At 27.5% G+C, this 21419-nt stretch overlaps 1 protein-coding gene across 2 annotated transcripts; it reads right to left on the bottom strand.

Moving 5' to 3' along the window:
• On the bottom strand, nucleotides 1-19126 carry LOC108545994 (uncharacterized). 2 transcript variants are annotated; one of them, XM_017897897.1, is made up of 5 exons: nucleotides 18661-19126; nucleotides 16207-16443; nucleotides 13987-14319; nucleotides 12573-12803; nucleotides 1-257 (listed from the first exon to the last, which is right to left on the bottom strand). In XM_017897897.1, exons 1-5 carry the CDS (start codon nucleotides 18962-18964, stop codon nucleotides 1-3), a joined length of 1362 nt encoding a protein of 453 aa, XP_017753386.1. In that variant the 5' UTR covers nucleotides 18965-19126. The 2 variants fall into 2 exon arrangements, with proteins under 2 accessions (XP_017753386.1, XP_017753387.1); XM_017897898.1 differs by lacking the exon at nucleotides 1-257 and adding an exon at nucleotides 10067-10256.
• Between the last annotated feature and the right edge of the window lie 2293 nt (nucleotides 19127-21419).

Here is a 21419-nt window from a genome sequence, read left to right as displayed (position 1 = left end):
TTAAGCTTCGATTAATAAACCATATTTAAGACCAATATTTGTCAAACTTTGAGTAGTTGATACACCCAACACTGCAACAGCAACAGCGGCAATAGTGACTGCACCTTCCAAATAAAGTCCATATAATATTCGCACATAGCCAACTATCGTTGAAAGACCACCAGCAGCCGTAAAATCTAATGGAAACAAAACACTTGCCGCAATTGGTCTAGATCTGGCTACTCCGAAACACAGAACTCCCAACAAATAGTAACTGGCTGTAATTTAAAATAAAACAAGCACTATTAATAAATTATATAAATTAAATTAAATTGTTTATAAATATTTTCAAAAACTTCTATTGTAAATTATATTTTTACGTGATTTCATCCACTAAATAATATCTATTGATTAATTTTTTTTTTAGTAAGATTTAATACCTTTTATATAACTTAATTATAGTACTTAATGTTTTAATTTTCCTAAGTGATGAAATTTCTATCAGATTTTACATTTATTTATTAAGTTTTTAAACTTTTATAAAGTATAGTTATTGAAATATAATGAAATTATTGTTTACTCAAACATGAAATTATTTTAGACGATCCAAAAGAGACATAATAATGTTACATAAAATAAAATTTCTTTTGTTCTGTGCTATATTCTTTAAAATCTACAATTTTTATTATAGGTATATTTTTGTAACCATGAATATAGAGACATTTAAGTTAGTAAAACTATGTAAAATATATTCTTTCATTTGTCCAATGTTTTAAGTCATGAATAACAGTCTGAAATTTAAAAATACTTGAGCAATTTTAATTTTACGAAATGTAACAAAAAAATATATAATTTCAAATAATATTTAAAACAATATGGTTTTTTGTTCTATTTCACATTATTTCTATTAGTAACAGTATATTATGTATTTGCTTATTGTTTGAATTAATTTATAGATAATTTATTTCCTATTTATACGAAATTTTGATAAATATATTTTTATAAATATGTTTTTATAAAATATTTAAGGTAAAATTAATTTATATAATGTATATAAAATAAGATGTAATAAAATACATTAAATAAAACATATTTAATAGAAGATACATATACAAAAAACATTTTCAATTTCGCTTTATTCTCTAGTTACAAAAATTAAGGAATATAGATTTTGAACACTTATCGATGTTGAATTGTTCATACATTGATAATTTTTGTGAAATTTCAATACAATTTTTAAAAAGAAATTCTTATAGTTGAACGTTGAAATTACGCCCTTTATCGTTTAGAAACTAAAAGATATGGAAACATTTTATTCATTATTTCATTACTAGAAATTATGAAATTCAGTCATATAAAAAATGAAAAAAGAGGAAGAAAAATATATTTGTTCAAATAATATATTAAAAATTGAAATTCTTCAACATTATATAACTATAGATCAAAACAGAGAATATATGCTGAAATTTTTCACTTTTTAACAAATAATAATAATTAAATGCAGTTTTTCTTCACAGTTTTCCATTCGAATGAAAAACGGTACTTTATATTTTACTATATAATAATTATTAAATGCACAATTTTTTTGTAATTCAGATGAAAAGCAACTTTTTATTTTTTTACCATAACGATAATGCTTGGTTTCTAATTTGAATAAAGATCATTGATCAGGTACATATAAAATGTATCATAAACATTTATAATTCTTACTCTAATTACATTCTCTCATATTTCAATAGTTATGTTTTTAATCGTCAGTAGAGTTATTACAGGTGTATATAAAATAACGCGATATTAATCACTACCGCAAGGAATATAAAAGTCTTGTGTAATTCGGATTGTGTTGAAGTGATTCACGGCCACATAATCTTTGATCAGAACATCATTGTTAGTAGGAACTATATGACACCTGTGAATTAATGAAAAAGTGTTTCTCGTTTTAAGTATACAATAGCTTTGAAAGAAGCTAATGATGATACCCGAAACAATAGTTTTATCTCGGATTTCTACATTATACAGTTATGATGAAGAACTTGGCACTTTAAAGAACTTTTAATTAGTTACATCTATAGTAGTTGTATACTCTGTGTTGTACATTATTATACCTTTGTAATATTTTTTGTAATAAGATCTTTTGTATATTTTTTGTAATAAAATTCACTTTGACTATAATTGGAACGGAATATATAGAGTGTATGAAAATTGTATGTCATAACCATTATAATATACCATGTATACCTTTTCATCAGTGACGATTTGTTAAAATAGTTGTGATAAAATTGATTTCACTATAATTTTCAAGGTAAAATTTTTTTATTGCATCGTATTTTATTTATATCGTACTTGACCCATGGTTGCTTATACACATATTTTCTTCGCGATAAGAAGAATACAATTTTATAAATGTATTATAGAATGACATCCTAATGATCTTGACATAATGTTTATACACCATGTACATTATGATTGATGCTTTACTAGCATATACAATCATTAGAAAAGTGATCATCAGTTGAAAGATTTTGATCAATTTCATTTTCATACTGTATATTTATTTTATTTTTTAAGCTATACACAGTACGAGTTAATAAAAATGTAGTTGGGAGAATTAGTTAAAATAACTCGTTATCTTTTGATATTATCAAAGAATGTTTGAAATAATATTTATTGTATTTAAAGTAATCATGCAGATGCATTTTAATTTTTTTTTTATTTCATAACTTGTAAGATATCAAGATAACAATGAGTTTTTCAAATAATACTACATATTTGTTTTAATATTATGATGTAGTCGTTGAAAAAAAACGAATTCAATGATTTCTAACAAAGTAACCTTCAATTGGATTTGAACTTTAATCTCTGATACCTTAGGAACTATAAGATACAGGGAAATTAAATTGCAGTCGTCTGATAAGCTTCCTTATAAGATAAAATAAGATATAGATAACGAGATATTTCTGTTAGTGATCTTTATTGCTTCACCTGATTATTATTATTATTATTATTCTTTCAATTTAAATTTAGATTTACTAATATTTTTTCTAAGTGTCCAATTCTCTGAAATACTTGTTTATTTGCTTCCTTCCTTTTAAGAGGAGAAAGGAGATTTTTTAATGATAGGTAAAGATTTCAGTAGACGAACTAGGATCTTTATATGGAGGAGATAGATGAGAGAGATGATTGAGGTCGCAAGAGAAGAAACTTGAAAGATGAGGTGAAGAATTCAGTGGGTGAAGAACTATTAAGGTTTACAGAAGATAAAAGCTGGCATATTGCTAACAGTAATCTCCTAAAAGACAAACAATGCGAATATATGTATTTAGAACTAAGAGATGTGTTAATAATCAACTATGTGCTGATAAACACAGAAAGCCTGGGTGCTGTAAGAAGATTTGAAATAGGGGACAGAATTGAGTTGAATCACCAGCCATTATGCATATATCTGAGATTGAGTATGGCTAGAAGATGGAGAAGATCGACAGAGTGAAAACATGTTGACAATACATGAACAGCAAGATAATTTATTACAAGGAAGACATACAAGAGACATGACAAGAATAAGAAAAGAAGGTAAAAGGATGTTTGAAGACTAAGGTAGTGATTTGGAAGATGATTTATAGAAAGAAGAATTTACAGAAGATGGTATGAAGGAAGAATACAGAGGGAAATGTATTCGAAAAGAGGAGGGACTTGATAAGTTTCTTCAGAGAAAAGAAAGAAAAGGAGATTGTAGAAGAGGTGAAGCAAGTGAAGACACAAGCCATATATTGATAAAAGGGAGAGAAGAAAACAGGAGATAAGCAACGATATAACAATGATGGAGTAGAAGCTATATTTTATGTTCTTGGTGGGAGGCTGATCAAAAAGATACATTGATGAGGGTAGAAGTACCTAAGGAGAAGACAAGGACAGAAATAATAAGGGGGGATGAAATTAAGGAATAGATAGAAATATTAAAGGAAGGGAAAACCTGTGGAGAGGATGGAATACCAAACAAAGTCTGAAAAGAATAAAGAGAAGAAAAAGAACCAATTAGGAATGTTAATGGAGGAAGTGTAAAAAGAAGCTAAATTACCAAATTAGGAATATTAATGAAGGAAATGTGAAAAGGAGCTGAATTACCAAATTTTGATTATAAAAATCAATAATATGATCTATATACAAAAAGAAATGCCTGGAGAATGTTATGAATTACAGTAGTATATCTCTGTTAGATGCAGCACATAAAACTTATACTCAAATTCTAAATAAGAGGGAAATAGAAGAAAAAGAACCAATACAAGACGCAACATAAGCTAATTGGAGGAAGGGTCGCTGTTCTCTTCATCGATCTCAAGGCTGTTTTTGACAAAATTGATACGTTTTTATTATGGAAAACAATGTACAAAAGAGGCAAGTAAAGGAATTATTGAACATATTAAAGAGATATGTATATGAGGAAATGAACACTGGTCAGAGTGGGAGAAAAATGTACAGAGGAATTTTGGATGGTATAAGATAAAGCTGTTCAAAGAGAACCTCAGAGGTAACCTTAACTGATTTTAATGAAATTTGGCAGGGTGATAGATCTATATTTAAAATAATTATAACTAAAGTTTTAGCTGCAAATGGTAGATTAATTTTGAGAAAAATAGGTATATAGGTATCCAATTTAAAAAGGGCCCATCTGAATATCTTTGAAATTGTTAATAACTGTTAATAATACTTACGAAAAAATGTTTCAGATAAAAATTAAATGGCTTTTTGGAACACATACTCTGATGCAAATGTTTCGTAAATTTACAAGTAAGAAACATATGAAGCTTTATTTTCTTAGATGGAATCATATACTGTTATATTGATATATTGTTTGTAGATAATTCCACACACCATTTTCTATAAAAAAAAAATATTAAGCCACTCGATAAATTAAAATTTAGTAATTATTAGTATTAGTAAATTAATTTTAATATTAGGTAGTGGCATTAATAGTATAAGATTGGTGCTTAAGAAATATGTTTTTTAACTTAAATATTCGTACTACTATTCCAGATTGAAATTAAAATATTTTTTAAATTAATGATTTTTTGTCATAAGTAACTGAATATTGTCTTGTAAAGATTAACAAATCGTATCATATTAAAAAATATATAATTCCCTTTAATGAAACAAAATAAGAAAAACTTACATCAAATTACGTATTCCCTAAAACCATTCAAGTTTCACTTGATATTTTATTTTAATATTATCATTATAATAAAATAAAATATTAAATATGTATAAATATATATAAATATCATTATAATATATTATATTTTAATATCATCAATAATTTGAAAGATACTCGAATGGATCAATTAAATAATTAAATAATTATCCCGGATAATTATAGCGATACAGCACCAGAGCAACAACAAAGTTTTTTAAGGCTGTTATACTGATTTATTATATTTAAAACAAGGAACGCTATAAATTCGATAATTTAGAAGTACTAAATAATTCTTGCTCAATAACGTTCTGACCAAAGGTCTTATGACCGTGAATCACTTGAACGAAATGCAAGTCATAAAAGCTTTTCATATTTCTTGCAGTAGTACAGTGGATCAAAAAAGCAGTGGCATTTCCAATTTTTTCTCAATAACTTTATGCAAACAAGTAATATATAAGTAAAAAGTAGTTCAATTAATAATCTACTATCCGTAAAGATAATGTTCAAATAAAATTTTTGTCATAACGTCTAACAAGAAAATAGTGCAAGAAATTGAAGTATTTGCAAGCTAAAAAAATTTTATTATACATAAACTGCTAAAGGCTGTATAGAAAATCTATCTATAGGTGCTCGAGTATTATTCAGTTACATCGCGCGATAATATTAAGGAAGATTGTATATCACCAAACTATAAACGAAATATCTTTAATTCCATTGAAGTATATCCAACATTAAAATTAAATTAGTAGATTTTTACTTAAATCTTATCACTATTAGAATTATTGTAATATCGGAAAAAAATATATCATGAAACTTCAATTAAGGTGTATAAAAGTATAGTAATAGGTATATAAAACGGGTCCAGATTGATTATTGGATGATATTTCTTACCGATGCTAAAGGAGTTCAAATATCAACAATTTTTTGGTTAAAATTTATTAATTTAATTTTTTAAATCTACTCATCGAAAAGATAGATTTTAAGACCTATGTTAATTAGACATTTTTTACTCCTCTCGGTGAATACTATAAGTCCTTAAAGTTCTGAATTCCTTTTTTTTAACATCCTGTATATTATTAGTCTTCTGATTCTTTTATACGTCCTAACACAATATCCTTTATTTATTTTGTATACGCGATTATTCAGATTACAATTAAGAAACTAGAAAATAAAAGTAAAGGTCGTGGATTTTAATTTGGTGAAGTTTAATATTCTCGTTATACGTCATTTTCACGACACTATATATAATCAAAAAGTTTAATTCTCCGTCGCTCGATTTTTTGTATAATAGAAAATATTAAAAATATACACTAAATCACAAAGAAAGGAAAATAAAACAAAGAAAAATAAAAATAATAATAATAATGATGAGAATTCAGAAAAATTAAAATAAATTTTATTTTGTTACCGATATCGCTATTGTAATTCAAAATAATCAACATTTTTTGTTTTTTTTAATTGGAGTAAAGCCATTGAAATGTTTGGAAATTCTACTATAGCTTTATTGTTCATATTTATTTTACTATATCTGACTAAAATGTACGTTATTTATATGATACTATCCATGAAGGATTATAGAAAAATATATTTTCCGAATGCGTAAATTGATATCCGATAAAAGTTTGTGTACATGGAGAAATTATTTAAAATATAATAAATGTTGCGTGTAAAATATCGAGAAACTGATTATAAGAAATATTCCATTATTTATCTTTTTTTACTTTTGGCATTTAACTCTGTTATGCATGGCAGAGCCTCTTGTAAGTTCGGCACTAAATACTTCACAGAAGGAATAAAGAACTATCACAGAGCAATAGTTAGTTAAGAAAAATATTACGAACTTGGACAGAAAAAGTCTGAAGAATTTATACACTGGTGCGTCAAAACGTCTGAAAGTACTCTTTTTTTTCTTAGGAATATCATAATTTACTATTTATTTCAATAAACGTTCAGGTTTTGCTCTTTTCAAAATGATTTCTAAAAATTTGAGAAAGCTACAACTGTTGAACAAATAAATCAGAAACTGATTCGAATAGCTGCAGTGAATACGTGTCAAATATTATATACAGATAGCACTCGTACAAAAAGACGCTTGAATGTAAGTATTAAGTATCTTAGATTCTGAAGAAATAGAGAATAATAATGCGCAAAGGACGATCTTGCCAAATATGATATGGACGATTAAAAATATAGCTCCAAAATTTATGATTTTACTGTACGAAATTGAAACAGACATAAATTATTTATGGAAAATTATAAATTACTTTCAGTTGTTTGTTAGCGAAGGATTGATAGAGTATATTGGTTTGTTATTTATTTATTAAATAATAATTAATATGATCTAAAATAATTATTTTTAAATTATTGTTAAAAATAAATTTTGTCTAAGTTTAGAGTAGTATGTAAAAGGAAAATTATTGCATTAACGTCTGCGGTATGAATTTCCTGAATTGGACAGTATGATTCAGTTATTACCATAATTTCCTCAAAACATTTTGTTTTATTTTTCATCATTGTAATATCATTCTAAGAAGAGAAAAATATAGCGTAATCTCTTAAACAGCGCAATTGATTCTATAATCGAGGTTATCGTTTTATCGTTTTATGATTGATATGAATTTACTGATTCGAAACAAGGAAGTATTATAACGTGTAATTTCTTTTATATTTTACATTTTTCACGAGTATTCATTTTTTTATTGCTTCAAAATGGATAGAAGACAATGGACATTAATTGAATGATTAATTGAATCAGATAACGATAGTAAAATAAATCTTTAGAGATCGATATAATTTTCGTAAACTCGAGATTTAACCCTTTGCACTAGAGAGGCGCCTCTCAGTCGCCATTTAATCAGATTTTAAAGATGGATGTTAATTAATATATCAAATTTACAATTACCCAATAATGCGTGGAATATCGAAGCAAAATAATTTTACGTCTTAATTTGCATACGATTTCTTATTTGCCGTTTTAAAAATATCGTCGGTTTTATGGCAGAAAGTTTTCGAATTATTATTTTTCTGTAACGAAATAATCGCAGAGTGCAAAGGGTTAACTAACTTCCCAAATTTTTAAATGGATTAGAAATTCTAAATTTGAAACTTCAGCTCTCACTCGTATTTACTTATGTTATGGTACATCTCATCGTACAGATTTGATACATGAATTTTGAAACAAGATAAGAATAGAATCGATAAAATTTTCAGAAACAAGCATATTGTCAGGAAACCGATGTCAATTATTTTCTGAGTTGTAAAAATACATATTGATTTTCTCAAAGTTTAACTCAAAGTTCACTTAATGACGATACTTATTATTGAATACTAAAACGTGTCATGTGAAACAAAATATCAGAAATGTTCATTTCATGGAATCACAATAATTAATTTGTTATTCGGTAAATGCTGATTTCCATTTTTATGATTCATAAAAGTTTTTTATCGTATTTTTTTCGATATAATTTAACGAGTAATTATGCAGAAGAGGCAGGTGACTTCATCGATTCGATGACTTTGAAATATATCGTCGGAGAAGTCATTTTAAGCAACTTTTCTCTATGCCGGTAATCGCCGTTCTACCTTCATTTTAGTGATATAAATCAAAAATTATTTTTGCTATTATACTAAATTTTCCGTGTTCATGTGTATCCGCGAGGATGATTATGAAAGCGTATCACGAGATGAAAAATGTTTGCTTCATCAACGAATAAGGCACCGTGAATTACGAAGGATCAAGCTCCATTAATTTCAACAGTTTTAAATTTCCCGCCCTATGTCGGTAGAAATATTAATTTACCAATTCGGTGAAATTGTAACTTATAGGTTAGTTACTATTAGTGAATTTGCCTTAAATCGACTTATTTTTTCTAGTTTTCCCAAAAATGCTATATATATCTATAATAAGAATTATAGATGGAGAGAGCTTGAAAACGTTTCATGTTTTTGCTATTCTTTTGCAAAAAATAAAATTTGAAAAATTGCACAAGTCTAAACCGATTCCAATTATTTTGACGTATGTTATAAAGAACGAAATTCGGAAGAACTTTTATTCGAATAAAAATTGTCACTCGGTTTTAGTTTTCAACATATTTGACAAAATTGTTGATACTATTATATTGAACTTTACTTGTGTGCCGATGACACAGAAACTGGAAAAGATCACTGTTCGTCTAATGTATATAACGGATGACTGAACGTCATCATTCGTGACTGGTAGGAATATTACTATAACCCAATTTAACCTAAATTAATATTACTTAATTGGATTAGGTCGGGTCAAATTAATATTTCGCAAGTTAGACTCAAGCAAAATTAGTAACCACGCAAAACCTAGTGACTTTTTTCTAGCCACCCGCTCTTGTCAACATGTATTTATAGAAACATAAAACGATTTCTTACAGCATAAATACAGAGAGAGTTCAATGTAGTACAATAGTATCAACAATCTTTCCAAATATATCAAAAATTGATTATTGTTTAAATTGTTTAAATAAATTGTTTAAATAAATTTTCAAAATTTCGTTCTTTATAACATACTTCAAATTTATCGTGGTCGATCCACGCATTCTGTCTTCTTTTTTTTTTCAAATTGTTTTTGCAAGAAAAAAAGTTGAAGTACATTATTTTTTCAAGCTTTCTTTGTCTATAATTCTTATTGATGCTAAAATACATTTTTTTAAGAAACAGGTAAAAAATAAGTCGCTTTAGGGCAAAGTCACTAAACTATAGTTTTCCCAATAAAATGTATCTCGACTTTTAGCGTAATTACTTAATTTGGTTAGATTAAAATTCCAATTCTTTGATTAGATTAGGATTCTAAAGACGAGACAGAAGGAATAAATAAAAGTTCACGTGATCGATGCTGCGGCAACAGCGGCTCCTGCTCAGGGGCGAATTTGTAGTGGTCCTTTACCGGTGGCCCTCACAAGTAGGTCGTAATTTATTTCCTTATATTTTGGGATCCCTGAAAATTGTGTGCCGACCCTGTCTTACTCACGCGTCGATCACGTACAGTCGCTTTATTGACTGTCTCGTCTCGTGGTATGGGAGTTATAATGCCAGGTGTGAAATATAAACAGCAAGACACCTGTGATTCATAACATTCATGCTATCAATATCGAAAACATTTCATTGAAATATCTTGAAAATAAAAATTAAGCGATGATAATATACAGGATGGTCAATGTAATTCGCACACCTCAAGTATATTATTAAATATTATTATAATATTTTAACGAAATAATATAATAAACTATCTTTCTGATTAAAAAACAATATTGATCTTTATTACCTGCAACCTCAGTAGTTGACGAATAATTTTGTCTCATTTTTTAAATATTTACTTCGTGTAATATCATGCAAAATATATAACTATACAAAATTACGTACAAAATTTTTTCATGCAACATTTGCCGTAAAAGTCAACTGTAATATACAAGTTACATGGACCACACTGTATGTAGAGAAAAGTTATTTAGAATCACTTTCTCGATAATATATTTTAAAATCACAAAAATCTGTGAAGTCGTCCCTCTTTTTTATATGAAAATATCATTTGATTTTTAAATTGACAAGTACTCGTTTATTTATAATTTATACAAATAAAATAAAAATAACTATATAATATCTTAATTGTTTCTTAAAAGTGATAATAAACGAAGACATATTTTAAAAATAATTATATTTTCTTAAGTTGCATTCCCACATGCTCCAAAATGACAGAACATTTTTTACTGGATATTTAAATTATTTATGTTCATTTTTAAGTTATAAAAAATGATAAACAATGAAAGACACTGAAAGGAAAGATTGTGATCTTATAAATCAAAGAAAAATACAATAAAATTACTAAAAAAGAAACGAGATGGGCTAAAAGAATGTTGAAATTCCCTAGAACAATTGAATGCGTTTTTCGAATAAAAATATGGAAATTTTGAAATAGCTCCAGACCGTAAGTACGTGTTCATTTGGGAATAAACTAGCGCGTGTTATTCTCGAAAGCATTTCTCTCAAATGAACACAACTTTTGTGAATCATTATCCAAGATTATATTTTGCTGGTCACTTACAAATGGATACACTGTCATAAAGCTATCATATACGTACATGTACATATGTGATAAATTTTGTGAATTCGAATTTGACTCTTTCACAAGTCAAAGTGATTAACTCTATTTTCCAAATTCTTTTTTTAATTTTAACGTTACAGTTAAACATAATAAAAGGTTAATGTTTTCATATTTAAAATAAATAAGTTTTTTCTTTATTTTGTAGTGTTAATCGATTTGGCAAATGAATGACTCATTTGTATCGAAGTTCTAAGAGAATTTTGATAGGAATCAACAATATTCTCCAAGAAAGTTTGGGCGAAATAAAGATGCGGATTTAATAATAATATACAAACAGAAATCGGTAGTAAAATTTCAAATTTTTAAAGATATAAGTAGGTAAGAAAGGTATTGGCAAATTATATTGCAAGAAAATTCTTCAATTCTCCAGAATGTAAAGTAAATATTATAAAATATATTTCTGTCTTTTACAGTTTTGTAAATGTAAATTTTTTTGTAAATTTTGTAAAAGTAATAGGAAAATTTTGAAATTTAGCATTAATACATAGTTTCATTGACTAACCAAAGTCTGTTTCTATCTTTTCTACAAAAAGTATTTATATCGGACAGTCTTAATATGTGAAAAGTAGAGTATTCAACTTTGAAGTACCTTTTTTAAACCATAATTTTTGTAACTTCATAAATTAAATATTTCACATTGTAATTTTTTCTATGAATTTTGTTAAGACAGATTTTTAGATAAAAATCAAAGAACTTTATCGTTGTAAAATTAATCTTAAGTTAACATTATATTTTTTATCTTTATAAAAATCAACATAAATTTTGTCATTTTAATTTATTTGATATCTTTAACGTTAATCTGGTATAAAATAAGTCACACTTGTTTCTTTAGATAAATAAGTAGCCTGGCGGTTCATTACAGGAAACGATGAGATTAAGAGTTGTTAGCAGAGAGTTTCTATTTCTTTGAAATAGGAAGAAAAAGATTCATATGGCGATATGTAAAATGTAAGAAGACGTTTTGAATGTATCTCATATATGATTTTTTAAATAATATCAGAAACGAATATCTAAAAATTTGACTGTGACGATGACAACGAGTAATGATAACGTAAGAAACAAAAAATCTAAAATGCTAATGTTAAATCGATACATTTGGATAACAAAATTTCATATGAAACTATATCAAAAAGTGCAGTAAGAGCCGTAACAAATAGGGATACGTTATCGATTTTGTAGCATAAACACGTGATATTAATTTGAATCCGATATTTCGAAGAAAATATCCATGCTTGTATATATTATACGTGATGTACATTATGATTTTGCAATTACCTACACAAACGAAGGGTATTACTTTCACCCACTTGGGTACCGGTGCCAAGCAGTTTGGATCCGTTTGATCGTAATCGGTAAACTTCCTTGATATAGCATATCTCTGTAATCGTACTGCCAATAGAAGACCAAAATTCATAATGAGAAGAAAATGTGCTGGTATACCGATCGCAGCAAAAATTACGGTTACTGTCCGACCAGCTGTTGTTCGTGGAACTGGTGCACCAAAACCTACGAAAAACGCATATAATGGGTATCCTTAAAAATGAATAAAAATATAATTACAATTATTATTTTAGTGATATAATTATAAATGTAATAACAATAATCATATTAATATAATTTTAATAATTAATTTTATTGATATGTTAGTATAATCGATTATATTAATAATAATAGCAATAATAGTAATAAATAATAATAATTATAGAAATAATGATAATATTAATAATAATAACAGTAATAGCAATAGTAGTAGTAATAGTAATAGTAACAAAACGTAAAAATATAAGAATAAATTAAAAAAATACAAATGTAATGAAATTAATAGATTGTATGTATTATGTATTACTAACTATAAGAGATTATTGTAATACGTATAGACAAGTGTTTTTAAGCATGTAAAGACTTTAGTAAATTCTATTTATTTATGTTTATTGTAATACTGTTTAGATTTAATACGTTGATTACCACGCGCATTTTACGTGATTTGCCCATGGCGCCAACACGAATATTTTATTATGCGATGCATATTATGTTGAAATATTATTTACAACAGATAAGGTGAGTTGTATAATCGCGTTTAATGTATTTTTCGTGGTGAGGGTACCCCGGTGACCCCCGAGACGCTGTAGACCATTTTTGCCATTATCAATTGTTTAAAAAGCAACTCGAAAAAATATTTCAATTCCCGATTTTAGGATGAAGTTAGCGATGTATTTAGTGAAACGTTCCGATGACGAAGATTGCATTTCATCGAGCAATTACGTACAGAAAAAACGTCGTCACGAATTTAAAAAGAAACCTGGAAGTGTGCGAAATGTAAGGCGATTTTGGAAAGTGTGCTATGAAATTAATTCAAATCAGCTAGGAAGAATGAGAGCAAAGAATTGCACTAAAAAAGTGGCGACATATTGTGCCGACTGTTTTGGTTCACCTTCTCTTTGTATAAATAAAATTATTTTTGCATGTTCTGTATGGCATTAATTTCTTCGAACCATTATAGTAACAATGGTACTATTTAAAAATTTATCAGTATCGATATTTACTCTAATTATGTATTTTTACTAATGGTCGCGTCGCCGGTCACCGGTGGCCCCCGTGGCGCCACCGCCAAGTTGAGTGCCGGTCACCGGTGACCCCCATGGCAGTCAACGTGTTAAGAATAATTAACAGAGAAATATATCTAAATTACCAAGGGTAGTGAGAAGCGAAAGAGAGAATAAGATGCAACCAGGAAACGTCCACAGTTGTCCACTATTTCCACTTTCACCATATCCAGAATTGATTGCCATCAATAATAATTCTTCATGTTTGGCCACATATACATGCACTTTGTTACTCCAAAGTGGCTCTACGTCTTCCTCTTTTTCTGTACGCAATTGTCTTAATTCTGTCGCTAAGCCAACCGCTAGATCTTTCTGCATATTCTTCAATTTCACAACTTGCTCGCGTTCTCGTGGCCCTTCAATGGCACAGAAGGCCACTGCACCGACGATAGCCCAAATGGTAAGCAACCACAACAGTCCTGCAACATGTAAACCATAATTTTTTGAATAAAAGTAAGTAAAATTGAATTACTAAAATTAGAATACTTCTATCCCCAAAACATCAGAATTACTGAAACATTGAAATTCTGTGTTAATATAATGTTTTACCACAGTATAAATTATTTTTTTCCTTTCTTTTGTGTAAATATAGCATACGCGAAACTTATTTTCAAAATGCTGCCCATGGCTTAAACGACCGTTTTTAAATCTCTGATTAAAAATTCAATGTCATCGCTTTTGTCATTCGATTTCACTTTTCTCATTATGTACGTGTATTCAATTTTTCAATATTTCCTTTTTTTCTTATCAGCTTTGTCCTAAAATTCATATATAGAATATTTGTGCTATTACTAGTTTTTCTCGTAAATAGTAAAATTAGGAAAAATGAAAGAGAACTTTTTACATTTACAATATTTTTCTAAGAATGAATATGATATATTTTTTATGACTTATGAAAATATACGTTGCAACGAATTCATCCATGTACCGTACAATGACCTCCAAGATCATGCAAAGTTAAAAATGAAAGCATTATATTCATAAGAATTCTTTATCAACAAGATTATTAACAAAGTTTTCGGTATACCATATGTGTGCATTATGATTATTGCTTGAGATATTATTATTGAAGTTCAATTCGTCGGTTCACGAATTTTTTGTAAAAATTGCTATTATTTATAACAAACCAATTATAAAAATCGTTCTTTTATAATTCTAATACTGTACGCTACTTAAAAGGCGTAAAGATAAGTGCTTTAAGATTTTATCAGTGCATTCCACTGAAATATTACATAAAAGAACGAGCGTATACGTAATCATTCGCAATGCATTAACTTGTAATTGAAATTAAGAAACAGTCGTGAACATAAGCTAAGAAAAATTTAAAATATTTCATTCATTTCTGACCTTGTATAACATAGAAATACATGCATGAATATGTTTCAACTTGCGTATTCAAATCTTATAACAAAATATCGTGTATCGCATTCCATTTAAAAAATTAAAAGTCACCTCCATTTTTAAAAAAATATTATAAATATAGAAAATTAATGTTCTCTGACAGTATGAAAGACTGTTTACTAGAAAAATGTTAACAAGTAATAACGCGAACAGCCTGTGTGGCCTTCATCGACCACAAATTGAGACATTTGGCAGATTGTGGTAGATTTGGTGTTAATAGTAATCACTAAGCGTGAGTTTCTCGAGTCATCAAAACCAGAAAGTTCGAAAGTTTGGAATTTGTGATTTAAATCTTGAAATCCAGATAAGAAAAAATATTAAGTTGACGAATAAAGAATAATTTCCAGTGAGAATTCTCGATTCACGAATATCCAAAATATACGTAATATGAGAAATACTTTATAAATACTCAGAGATTAATTTTTATTTCTAAGGATAGAAACAGATTGGCGATCGATCGTGATCGTGAAAATACTGATCGCGGAGATATGAGTCACTCATTTGTCAAGTTAATTCACTTCGGAAAATTAAAAATAGAATTTTATATTAGATAGAAGAAATTGAATCATCGATCCAATGCTTTGGTGTTACAATCTTAGAAAATTCGAAAAATGGAGTTAATTATTTTGACTGATCAATGACTCATATGATGTGCAAGTACTTAAGACAATTTTTCCAAATTTTATTATTTTATTACCTATTATAGCATCATCTAGTATAAAAGCCAGAAATCTCTAGCGAATTTTACAGCTAAAAAACGAAATATTTTTTCAATTTCGAATTCCGAAAGTTCTAAAATCTTACGATATTTTGTATTCAAGAATTTAAAAATTAGGCCTCAAACTACCCTTAGCGATAAATTGTAAATAACATAAACGAAAGAAATAATGTTAACTGGTTTTTACCGAATAACGAGAGTGATAATCTTCCTAGAAACCTAATGTGCTTCCATACTTTACAAAATCCTTTCGCGTTCGTTGTTACATCTTTTTCTTCAATAGTGTCTTTAACGGATGGCAAAACTCGGAGTCGCAATGGTAATCCAACTATCGTCTGAATGGCGATCGATTTTGTTGATTTCTTGAAATTTTCGGATGCTTTGCATCGTGGAGAAATTTCTTCGGAAAATGTCGTAGGTGTATCTAAGAATAATAAATTAAATTATTACTATACTTTTAATGCACCTTATCGTCTCCCGACCTTTAAAATGTAATTTCCAAAATAATTTTGGTTTAAGGTTTTGATTTAATGAAACAAAAGAGGAAAAGAAAATATAAGAAATGTATTTATCACATTTGGCGGTAATTATGAAAGTGGTCTAACGCTTGTGAGTAAAAAATCTGAGAAAAATGATTGTATCCCCTATTTTGTATTGTATTTGTTCATATTACAATAAAATAAAACTGTTCTTTACAAAATAACGACAAATTAAATCGTTAGATCGTGTTCGTAGCTTTGTTATAATTTATTCGAAGAGCGAAACTTTTAATATTTCGGAACTAGACAGGCGTGACTTAGGCTGCTTTCATAATCACAGGTATAATATACTTTAGAAGTCTTTTATTCCTTATGTCAGTTCTTACTAGAACTTATTGAACATTAAAACTTGACTAGTTTAACGCGTCTTTAGCAAAATGAAATAAAAGAACATATAGTGTGAACAAAATAAAATGAAAAATATATACTTATTATAACGCTAAATTTATCAACTTTAACGTGTACTTGAACATAATTTACATAGATAACAGTAATGCAACGAAGATAAATAAATATATATACTTACATTTCGATATCGATATGAGCCAATATTAATTTTAATAAAATTTTTTTATTAATACATGTTTTTCATGATTCCAAAAATCTAAGATCAGTCATTTTGACTTCGATAGTTCTAGTGTTAATTTGTTCGTATTATATATCGCTGTTTTCCCTGCAGCTTCGGGTATGTTTCCATAACTTACATAACAATGTATAAAATATGCACGATTTGAACTTCGTTTAGCTTTCGAGAATCTTAACTTTTGCTTGACTACCAATTTTAAACTGTGAAACGTGCTCCGCCGTCCTACATTCAGTTTTTCCTTACGTATTGATTCTGTTCTTCTTAACGCGTTATTATTAATGAAACCAGGAATAGAATATACAACCAGTCACTAATATAATCATCAAACATATACGTATACTTCACTATGATACAGAACTATAGTATTACTATAATGTAATATTATATAAACGAACTTGACGACGGAAAAGTAGAAATGACATTCATGTCATTAATTATAGGGAAATTTAGAAAGGTCCTAGAAGTAAGTAGAATATACATGCAACCACTAATACATTTACGATTTTATACACTGTGTAGTATCGTAGTAACATATTATGTTACACAAAGTCCTAAGAGCAATAGAATGGAGCCGTCATTTATGTCACTAATTATAGGGAAGTTTAAAAATATTCTAGAATTAAACAGAATGTATAACCAACTACTAATACAGGTATACTTATATTTACTGTATAGTATTAAAGTAGTATAGTATGTAAAATCTTTTGGGCGAGGTAATAGAAATGAAATTCATGTCACTAATTATAAAAATGTTTAAAAATATTTTAAAGTTAGGTAGAATGTAACTAGGCTCTCCCTATTATTATCTAATCAATCAACACTGCGCTGAACATATATACGGTACTTTTACTATTGTTTAGAAATAGTAGTAGGTGAACGTGAATGTGCTCATATTAATGGAACAGTAAACGAAAAATAAACATTTTGCGATAAGATATAATATTATTTACGAGAAACTGACTTATCATGGTAGAACGATGAAAAGTCAATATGCTAAATATGAATAAAGTCCACGTATAATTCTACGCAACTTCCATACTTTAACTTCTAAAACAAGATATTCATTATAGGAAAATACTTGTTCGTGTATTAATGAAATTGCAATTAAATAATTTTAACAAACCTTTGCTGCATAGATATTAAAATTTAGCACTACTATTATTAGCTTGTAATATGTAGCTAAATATACTGACAATGAATATAGATGATAATAATAAAGTGGTATAGGATAATAAGAAATAAGGATGAATTAATATAAATACAAACAATATGCATAAATAATTATATAAAGATAACAGTGTAAATAACATAAATAACATATAAACAATACATACATAATATCTAAATAGCACAACTAATAATACAAATGTAATATTACAAATAAATATGAACAAAAGCCGATATTAGTTTTATAAGAAGCAACTGCCTGTTTTAGTAATAGTAAATATAAAATACGCGAAATTAGTTCAGTTAATTGTAACGTTAATTAAACTTATATTCTAAAAATTACACATACCAATGGCATAAACTACATCGTCATCGTCTTCATTCTCGTTACTTCTTTGCTGTTTCGTCATCGTTATGTGAAATTCGGTAACACGATGTTCCTTCGATTTGGGGTATACTAAGTTCCTATGACTGGGATGTCGTAGCTTGTTGATCCCGATTGCTCTGTGCATTTTCGTTCCGACATGTTGTTTACGAGCGCATGCAACAGCGGACAGTAAAACAGGTGTCAACTTCGCAACGTCTATCACATCACTAACAGGCGTCGCTACACCCCCGAGGGTTGGTGGTGCTGGGAAAAGGGGCACGTCCATTGTCGAAGGTCAAGGTTCCCTTGATTATGAATTACGATCACCAGCAGTGATTTCTTTCTTCAACCTATTCCTTCGTTACTTTTGCATCGATTTACAAGGACAATGAAAACATTTCTTTTCTTCTCTGGCTTTCTTTCTATTTTTTAGTAGTCCAATCGTGTCCATTTCTCCATTTTTCACATTTTCCATCTTAACAAGATCGAATTTGAAAAATAAGCAGAGATTTGAGTTACTGACAAAATCATGCAAATGTACGAGAAGAAATAGCTTAATACTGACATTTTGTTTTTAATTCATTTAAATCCGGTAACGATGAAATATGGATATTCTCATATTATCTTGTCGAGTTTTGATTATATTTGAAAGGTTGAAATTTCGGTTGAAAATGAATTCCAAGGTATAAAATTTAACATTTCATAATAGATATCATTTTGTTCTATTGTCATCGTGTTATCTCCGAAGAATACGTGAAATATAGTTTATCCGTTTATTAACTATTTCATTTATTATCTTCTTTTTCTTTATTTCATATATATTATAATGGAATTAAAATGTTACTAATGTACGCAACATTGAAATACTTGTCAGCTTGTTGATACTTGTCAAGTTTCCAGCCCATTTACAATTTGTGGCAACACCAACATCTGAAATAATTAAAACAAATTTTCATTATTTTTAAATGTAAATAATAGTCGCCTTAATTTTATCTAAAACAAATCAAACTGATTTACTCGTTACAAGATAGCAAAATAATTAGATACATATTTTTATATATCTTTACATATTTATTTATTTTCTTATGTTTAAATTAGGAAATTATTTAGTGTTCAAAAAATTGCTTTTGGTCAGCAAATAGAAGCGTTATTATTAAATTAAACGATACATGGATGATGAAAGAAACAATGAATAAGAAGATCAACGAAAGTTAATATAATTGTTAAAAAAGGCTCGTTTTCTACTAAATACGTCATTGGTAATTAATAAAAGCTATATGCAAGAATTAAAGCAGGATATCGATGAATATATAATTAAAAATGTTTTTAAATGTGTAAAAATGTTTGGTTCTTTTAACTTATTTATATTTATATTTCGTTTATTTATTAATTAACAAAATTGATAGATTTATGTATAAAAATCTAAAATTTCAAAACGCAAGAATATAAATATCCTTTCTCGTTTAGAAACTTCACGCTACAAATCTCATTTCCTTTCGAACCAAGCAATCTTTTTCACGAAAGTTTATCTTTACTTCGTGATATATTGTGCAATTAAAATTTCAGTTAATAACCGAAATTTCTTTGCCAACAGAAGAAATATACTCTACATCTATTTATTATACATCTGTTTCCATTTTCTTTTTTCTAATCATTATCTATTCATTTCAATAATATTTCTAGTATCTTTCGTTTAAAGTTTCAAAAATTTTATTTAAATTTTGCTGTTTCTTTCTCTTGTTTTGATATTATAGATAAAATACGATGTATGGAAGAAACCCAGTTTTTAAAAATTGAACAATATTCATTAGCACGAGTCGTAATGTATAAAACTAATAATAGTCATCAATGCATGTTTAATTTTAGTTTCAACTCCCAATCACATTACTGGTTTATTTTCAGCTTAAGCTTACTCAAGCTTCGTTAATACAAAATTTGCGTCATCAAATTGTCTTTCTAATTGTCTTGATACTTTCAACAAATAAATAATAAATAAATTGCATTCAAGCATCTTTAGAAAAAGGAAATCTCTGAAAATAAAATAACTTTTTCAAAATCATAATTCTTATCTATTTAGATTAACTAATCTAATAATCTAATTAATATCCAATTAACTTTGTATCTACTAATATTTATTATGTACGATCGATATATGCATATATATAAAACAAATTGAATAAAAGAATATATATAAAATATGAATATATGAAACTTACGTTGATTTAAATGTTAAATTATCTTATTTTCGATTTTTTTCGTGCAAAGGTTAATATTTTGGAATGTTTTTATTAATTAGATTAATATATGGACAAAAGTAATTAGAATGCGAATATTAATTAAAGTATTACACATACGAAATTAATTAAAATGTGTTTCTACCTAATTATTTATTAATTACCAAGTGCGTGAATTAAATAAATTTCGTCTACAATAAATTGAAAATATTCTTGATTAATTTATTGCTAATTATTTGTTACTAATTATGTTTGTAATACCTACATATTTCTATTATATGGTTTTCTATTATATTATTGTAATATTTATTTAAATAGATATAGATATATGTAATTATTCTTTGATAAAAATGCATGTATATGCATGTAAGTGTAAATATTCTTTGATAAATGCATGTAAGTGTAAAGACATAACCGACTGACTTTTGTTCTGTGTTCGAAGAATACTTGTTAAAACAAGTTGATAAAGTTTGAATGTAGGTCAAATGCAAACTTTTTATCACTTTC

This window comes from Eufriesea mexicana, unplaced genomic scaffold (genome assembly GCF_001483705.2).
Source record: "Eufriesea mexicana isolate 0111107269 unplaced genomic scaffold, ASM148370v2 scaffold598, whole genome shotgun sequence".
Taxonomy (NCBI): Eukaryota; Metazoa; Arthropoda; class Insecta; order Hymenoptera; family Apidae; genus Eufriesea; species Eufriesea mexicana.
Note: the sequence above shows the minus strand (reverse complement) of the source record. Positions and strands in the feature narration are given on the sequence as shown.